General features: G+C 65.3%; 2 protein-coding genes across 2 annotated transcripts in view; both read left to right on the top strand.

Moving 5' to 3' along the window:
* Window positions 1-1,086, top strand: part of EMIHUDRAFT_453486 (hypothetical protein) — a gene marked incomplete at its 3' end in the record, with an annotated part of 1,913 nt that extends 827 nt beyond the window's left edge. The window contains exons 4-6 of the mRNA XM_005758787.1: window positions 318-403; window positions 829-911; window positions 979-1,086. Coding sequence (XP_005758844.1) covers window positions 318-403; window positions 829-911; window positions 979-1,086 — 277 coding nt within the window. The remainder of the gene's footprint in view (window positions 1-317; window positions 404-828; window positions 912-978) is intronic.
* A 943-nt stretch (window positions 1,087-2,029) lies between these two features.
* On the top strand, window positions 2,030-2,843 carry EMIHUDRAFT_219317 (hypothetical protein; the record flags this gene model as incomplete). The annotated part of the gene is made up of 2 exons (XM_005758786.1): window positions 2,030-2,654; window positions 2,806-2,843. The coding sequence occupies 2 exons, from the start codon at window positions 2,030-2,032 to the stop codon at window positions 2,841-2,843; spliced, it is 663 nt and encodes a 220-aa protein (XP_005758843.1).
* Window positions 2,844-7,605: the final 4,762 nt, after the last annotated feature.

Here is a 7,605-nt window from a genome sequence, read left to right as displayed (position 1 = left end):
ACTTATGACGTTATAGTAGGTACACACACACACACACACACACACACACACACACACACACACACACACACACCGCTCACCCACGCGCATTCGGCCTTGCACTTTGAATGCCGCGGGGCTCCTGTCTCGTCAGGGGGGGGAGGCCGGCCCAGGCGCCTCAGAGATGAGCCTCTCCCGCGCTGTCGAGGCGGCGGCGGCGGCGGTAGCCGCCGCCTCAGTCGCCTATAGACGTGGAGTCGCGAGGGTCGTTTGCCCGGCTTTGGGCCCCACCCTTGTGTGTGTGGAGACGTTTACCCTGCCTTCCCTTTGTTACCTTAGGTCGCGCCGGACTCTGCCGGCGGTGTGGACGGGGGCAACTCGAGCTTCCGCGCCGCCGTCGCACGAGTGCGCAAGGAGGCGCCGCTGGGCCACGCACACACGCACACCCCGCTCGCCCGGGGCCGCCCGCGCGCATTGGGCCTTGGCCCGCTTATTCAACGCCGTGGGCCTCCCGTCTCGTGCAGTCTCGTGCAATCTCGTGCGATCTCGTGCAATCTCGTGCGATCTCGTGGGCCTCCCGTCTCTGGACGTGCGAGATATGGGGGAGATGTGGGGGAGATATGGGGGAGATATGGCGGAGATATGGGCCTCCCGTCTCTGGACGTGCGAGATGCGAGGAGGGTTGTTGTGTGTGTCCCCCGCTCCCACCTTGTGCGCCGCGTGTGTGCTGGAGAGGGTTACCCGACGCCTGCCACCTGCCACTTCGTAGGCGCCGCAGGCGAGCCCCAAGATGGTGCACGCGGTGCTGCTTCTCGGACCTTTCCTAGACCGTTCCTGGAGCCTTCCTGTAGGCGAGCCCCAAGATGGTGCACGCGGTGCTGCAGCGCGACCCAAAGTGGCGCGGTGCCTCGCTCGCGCAAGTCGAGAAGCAGGTGGCCAAGCTCGAGATCGGGCTGCCGTCTGTGAACAGCGTCTCTCCACACTTCCAGCTGTGAACAGGTGGCCAAGCTCGACAAGAAGGAGGCGACGGCGGCCGCCGCCGCCGCGACGTACAAGACCGACGTCGACACGCGCGTGCTCTACGACCTCGGCCTGATGGTCGACTGAAGGCCGTGTGGAGGCAAGAGCGTCGCCGGTGGAGAGGGGGGGGGGGGGGTGACGTGTGGCAAGGGGAGGGGGGGGGGGGGCACTGCCACGTGCCCCGGCTGTCCATATTAGCAGGATGCACCCTCGGTTGGCTCGAGCCGCAAATCGAGCTGCCCTCAACGCGTGTGGTCAGGAGCGACTGGCGACACACTCACATGAACGTTGAACCGACAGGCAGTACGACAACTGTACATTAGGGTACAACAGTAGTGTTTCCGGAGTAAAACCCACCTGCGAACAGACCCCTATTCGGCAAGGAGCCCGAATCCTGTTCTCTTCCCGCGCATCTAAGCATCTCCAGGATAAAGCCGTACGGTAGTTCCGCCGTGTTCCGTTTATCCGTACGGTTTAGCCAGGTGCGCGAGCGGCGTCCAGCCGCGGCTGGCGACCAGCCAAGCGGAGAATGCGTGGGAGGCGGTCGCGCCGATGGGGACAGCGCGTCAGAATCCCGGCGTGACAGTGCTCGGCGGCAAGCTGTATGCGGTGGGCGGGTACGACGACGGCTGGCTCACCTCGGTGGAGCGGTACGACCCGACGACGAACGTGTGGGAGACAGTGGCGCCGATGGCGTCGGCTCGAGACGAGTTCGCCGTCGGTGCTTGACGGCAAATTGTATGCTGTTGGCGGCGAATCCGATGACGGCCCTCAGCTCAGTCAAGCGGTACGATCCAGCGCTGAACGCGTGGGAGACGGTGGCGGCAATGGGGACGGCGCGGATCGGCAGCATTGCCCTTGCCCTCTGGCTAAGAGAGCAAGCAAGCCCACTCAACCCCAAGTACTCACCATTCTTACACTGGTGTTGCTTGTGCAGAGGCTGCAGCCTCTGCTGGGGCGGAATGGTATGCGCGGGGTTTTCGGCGCGATTCCAACCTCGAGAGGTGTTACATTCCGAGGTTAGCCGTGAATGGCGCCGCTCGCGCGAACTCGTCGCGGGCCACAGGCTTCCGAGCGCTTCGTGCTGATCCCAGCCACCTACAAGAACAGCACGACTGGCTACAAGAACGTGACCTACAACCGCAGCAAAAAGAAGTTCGAGGCGAAGGTGAATGCTGGCGGCAAGCGTGTCCACCTCGGCCTCTTCGAAACCGCCGAAGAGGCGGCCATCGCCTACGCTCGCTCAGAGTACGGCCGCGCCGACGCCGCCAAGCTGCTGCAGCCTCGCCCGGCTCCGACTGCCGCTGGCGCTGAGGCGATACGGCAGGCGGAGAGGGAGGGCCTGACTCTGGTCGCCAGCAGCAGCAGCAGCGGCTACAAAGGCGTGACCTTCAAGCCGAAGAAGCAACGCACCAAGAAGTACGAGCTGACGGTGAGGGTTGGAACCAAAAAGGTCACCCTCGGCTACTTCGCCACCGCCGAGCAGGCGGCGCTCTTCTACGCCCGCTGGGAGGCGGGCAGGGACACCCGCGATCTGACCGCGCTGCCGCCGCTGCCGCCGCCACCCGAGCCTTCCTCTGCCGCTGGTGCCAAGGCAGTCCGGCAAGCGGAGAGGGAGGGACTCACTCTGGCCAAGGCAGACTTTTTTGAGAAATGTACGTAAGAGAACACCCATCCGCCCTTTTTACTTTGAGGCTGTCGCTCCGAGAAAGCTCGTCTCGCAGCTAGCCTCTGGGCCGGCGCGGGGCCCCCCGGAGGCACCGTGCGCCGCGCCGCAGTGCGGAAACGGGGCCCCGGCTCCACTAGTCTCCACTAGCACCAACTTCCCGATTAAGTACGGTTAAGTAGAGGGCAGATTTGGAAAGATCTCGAGGAGTACATACAGATAGACCCTCCAACCATCAGAAATCTCCGACCTGATCGGTCGTACTGACCGCCGACAGATCACTCCAGACAGCAGACAGGCCGACGTCTGCACGCGGCCGGCCGGGCGAGAGGCTTGACACGATCCGACCCTGCGACCCTGACGCTGCTGCTCTAGCTATCAGCCATGCACTGCTGACTGCTGCCACAATGTGCGACCTGTGCTGGCCCACTTGGCGGCCTTCCCGGTCAGTGGTGAGGCGCAGTTCAGAGCTGTCGATGGCGCGATGCCGCACTGGTCCCACATTGGTGACACGATACCACCACGTTTGCCGGTCCAAGAGAGAGGCACCGGCGCTGTCCTGAGAAGGTGCGTGGTCCCTCTTGACTGCCCATGCGCGCGAGGCTGTGTAGGCATAGCCTCGAGAGTGACAGCAGCCAATCCGAGGTGACGCGCATTGCGCCAGAAGCGTGCACACGATGGAAGGACACCTTCCTACTGGCCGTACGATCAGGTCGTCACTGAATGCTTGATACTAAGGCCGCGAGCTATGCAGGTGATCAATTGTGCATCATGGCACGGTCAGCTGCGCCGACAGGCTGTCGCAAGGCGTGATAGCATGGCCGCAAGTACGCCGAATTCCCATGAAAACAAGTAAAAAACTCCAAAAAAGAAAAACAATCCAAAAAAATCGGCGCCTGCGGCGGGCCATGGGACCCCATCTCCCCCCCGCATGGACACCCTCTGGGGCCCCCGCGCCGGCCCAGAGCAGCTAGCTGCGTCCTGCGAGAAGGTATATATTTCTCACGCTTAGGCGCGATACCAAAAGTGGGGACGCGCCTGGCGGCGCGCCCCCCAAAATTCTTAACCTTTGTGTGTTTGACTGCGACAAGGGACCCCACTCCGTTTGGCGTTTGTATTATTAACGACGAAGGCGCTCTAAAAGGCCTTATTGCATGTACCCTGGCATCCTCACGCTTTCGCTTCCGCCGCATCGCCTTCGTCTCCTTGCTGCGCAGCAGGGTGTAGTTCGGGCCCGCCTCCGCCACGCTGTCCAGCAGCTGGGCGGCGCTCGCCATCTCGACCGCGTCGTCCTCCGGGCTCCGGCGGAAGCTCCGCGTTCGCAGCTCCACCGCCGCCGCCGCGCCCCCCCTTACCCAGAAGATCGAGGTGTGGGCGCCGGGGCAGTATAGACAGGGCAAGCTCTCCGCGGCATTTGGAATTTTTTTTCTCAGTGCGCCAGTCCCGCGTGTTGTGACATGCGTGTAAATTCTTTTTCTCGCGATGTCCACCCCGCCGCGCCGCCGCTCGAGCCGCCTCGCCTCCACCGCCGCCGCTCTCTCGCCAGACACGCCGCCGCCCGCCCGCCTGCGCCTCCTCGATCTGCCCCTTGAGCTCCTCGCGCGCGTCATCTCCCGCTGCGACCCCGTCGACATCGCTCGCGTCGCGGCCGTCTCGCTGCTCTTCCACGCCTCGCTTGCGCTGGAGGGCATCCGCTTGTGGGCGCGAGAGCGCGGCTTCGAGCTGCCGGCGCAGCCAGAGGGCGAGAGCTGCGACGTGCGGTGGCTGTGCTTTATGGCGTTGCTGCGCGAGTCCAACCCGCCGGCGAGGGCGGCGGCAGGCATGCAGCACAGCGCCTTCATCGACGGCGAGGGGCGGCTCTCGTCGTGCGGAAAGGCTGGGTACTGGACGCCGGGACTACTCGGCCACGGCGAGGGTGCGACGCGGCTGAACACGCCGACCCGCCTCCCTTCGACGCTGGGCGGCGAGCGCGCCGTGAGCGTGACGGCTGGAGATGTGCACAGCCTCGCCCTCGCCGCTGACGGCAGTGTCTGGAGCTGGGGCTATGGAGGTGGGGGCAGGCTGGGCCACGGCGACGAGCAGAGCCAGCTGCTGCCGAAGAAGATCGAGGCCTTCGCTGGCCAGCGCGTCCTCGCTGTGTCGGCTGGAGCTTACCACAGCCTCGCCCTCACCGCCGACAGCAGTGTCTGGAGCTGGGGCAGTGTCTCCTTTGGCCAGTTGGGCCACGGCTACGCGCAGAGCCAGCTGCTGCCGAAGAAGGTCGAGGCCTTTGCTGGCCAGCTCGTCGTCGCTGTGTCGGCAGGAACCCGCCATAGTCTCGCCATCACCGCCGACGGCGCTGTCTGGAGCTGGGGCGGGGGAGACGAGGGCAAGCTGGGACGAGCAGAACCAGCTGCTGCCCAAGAAGGTCGAGGCCTTCGCTGGCCAGCGTGTCATCGCCGTGTCGGCTGGAGCCCGCCACAGCCTCACCATCACTGCCGACGGCGCCGTCTGGAGCTGGGGCTATGGAGGCCATGGCCGGCTGGGCCACGGCGACCAGCTGTGGCAGCTGCTGCCCAAGAAGATCGAGGCCTTCGCTGGCCAGCGCGTCGTCGCCGTGTCGGCTGGAGGGGCGCACAGCCTCGCCATCACCGCCGACGGCGCCGCTTGGAGCTGGGGCTGGGGAGGCTACGGCCAGCTGGGCCACGGCGACTGGCAGAACCAACTGCTGCCCAAGAAGGTCGAGGCGTTGGCTGACCAGCGCGTCGTCGCTATGTCGGCTGGAGGCCACCACAGCCTCGCCCGCACCGCCGACGGCGCCGTCTTCACCTGGGGCGAGGGCGAGAGCGGCTGCCTAGGCCACGGAGAGGACCTGTCGAACCAGCTGCTGCCCAAGAAGGTCGAGATGTGGGCGCCGGGGCAGTGAGAAGCCGCGCAGATGGACAAGGAGGGGATGCTCAGGCTTCTCGCGGCGCTCTCAACGAGGAGAGGATTCGGTTCGGCGTCACGGCGGGGCCGAGCCCGGTGCGGCAGCGGTGGCGGCGGAGGCGGCGGAGGACGTGGCTGGTGTTGGCTGAGGCTGTCGCCGAGGCGGCGACCGCCGAGGCTGTGGCGGAGGCTAGGGGAGGGGGTGGAGGCGGCGACCGCCGAGGCCAATCGGTCGGCCGTGGCAGCTCAAGCTGATGCGGCGGCTCGGCGTTCGCCCATACACGGAGGGGGGGGAGGAGCGGGGCAACACAGGGAGTGGAGATATATTCGCGAGCGAACGAAAAAAGTTACAATTTTCTGAACAACAAGGCGCTCATCACCACTCGTTTGTTGCACTCTCTCTCAAGCATGCTCACCGTTCCGCCGCGCAAGACCTCACGCCGCGTCACATCGCCGTCGTCGTAGCAGCGACCCGAGGGACCATGTGGAAGACGGCTAGTGCGTAGCCGCGTAGCGCCCCCCATCGTGAGGACGACTGTCGACCCCGGCTAGGCGCCGACCACACCCACAAAGAACCCTGCACAAAGATCGCACGGGCGGGGCTTTCCCTTTTACCCATGTCCGTTTTGTTCCCGCCGATCTCCCGCTAACGGGGTCTTAAAACCCACCTGTACCCTCTCAATCTCTTCCTAAAAATCTCTCTCTCTCAGAAGAATTTTCCAACCAAACTCTCTCTCCTCGCACAACACTAGCTAAAGCCGTAGGACCCGCGACCCCGGCCCCTCTCGTAGCCGCAGCCGTAGCCGCAGCCCCAACTCTTGCCGCTCTTCCGTGTCGGGTTGTGACGAGGGGTGAGGGGCCCTCAGCCCCGTCAGTAGTAGTAGTATCGAAGGTTAGTGAAGAACAGCCAGGCTCGGACTGGACCGTCACCGACCGAAATCAAAAAAAATACTCGGGCTTGGCCGAGGTGGCGTGGCGAGCACGATCTCGTACCCGGGCTCATCGGCGGGCGGGCCCCGATCCACGCAGGCAGGCGTGTTTTCTGACGGCCGACCGTCAGTGCACGGAGTTGCCCCTTCTCCTACTGCCCCGGCGAGTTCCCATTGCTCGCCGGGTTCCGAGGTAAATCGACAAAAGAAACCTCGGCTCTGACGTGGCGGCGTTTTGCAAACTTCAAGTGTGGCGCCCGTGCTAGGATGGGCAGCTCATCCCTCCTGGCGATCCCGATGGTGCTCGCGCAGGTGCGAGAACGGCGCCTGGGTGCTGCCCTGCGTGCGCGCCTGGGTGCTGCCGTCCCGCCTCTCCCTCCGTCGCCCATGTGAGCGCCTCCTCCTCTGCCGCAGATGACGGCTCCGACCAGCGCCGCCACTGCCGTCTCATCCACCAAAGAGATGTACTCCTACTGGTGCACGGCCGAGCGGAGCGAGAAGCCGCTGTGCAAGCACCACGCCCTGATTGCCAAGATGACTGCGACGACCGACCCCGAGCAGCGAAAGGCGCTCGCGACCGAGGTCAAGAGCCTATACACACAGGCCAAGACCATGAGCGCTGGCGGCGGGCCCGGCTCGGTCAACCCGTTCGCCAAGGACTACGCGGACATGAAGATCGCGTACTGCGCGACCAGCCCGGCGGGCGCCAAGACGCTCTGCTCGACGGCGGCGAGCCGCTTCTCGCCGTCGGGAAGCTCCGGCTCGGTGACGAGCTCAACCTCTCAAGCGATGGAGTGGTGCGCGTGTGCGGCCCAGCGTGCCCGCGATCGCCATCGGACCCGCCCTGATGCGCCGCCCTCGGCACACGCACACCTCCGCGCCGCTGCCGCACGCTCCGCCGCTGCACGGCGCCGGGACTCTCTGCTGCTGCTCGCGTGCAGCGGCAGCGGCGCTTGCTCAGAGTTGCACACGTCGGTGGCTGAGGAGGATCCGCTCCGCGAGCACGCTCCACCTGCGGACCCCAGAAGCCCTGGCTGGAGCCTCCTGTGTCCCCTCCCTCGCAGCCGCGCCCGCCCGGTGACCGCGCCCGGTGTCCGGCCAGTT

The sequence above is a fragment of the Emiliania huxleyi genome (genome assembly GCF_000372725.1).
Source record: "Emiliania huxleyi CCMP1516 unplaced genomic scaffold EMIHUscaffold_84, whole genome shotgun sequence".
Lineage (NCBI taxonomy): Eukaryota > Haptophyta > Isochrysidales > Noelaerhabdaceae > Emiliania > Emiliania huxleyi.
The sequence above is the reverse complement of the archived record's forward strand: the minus strand, read 5'-3'. Positions and strand labels throughout refer to the sequence as shown.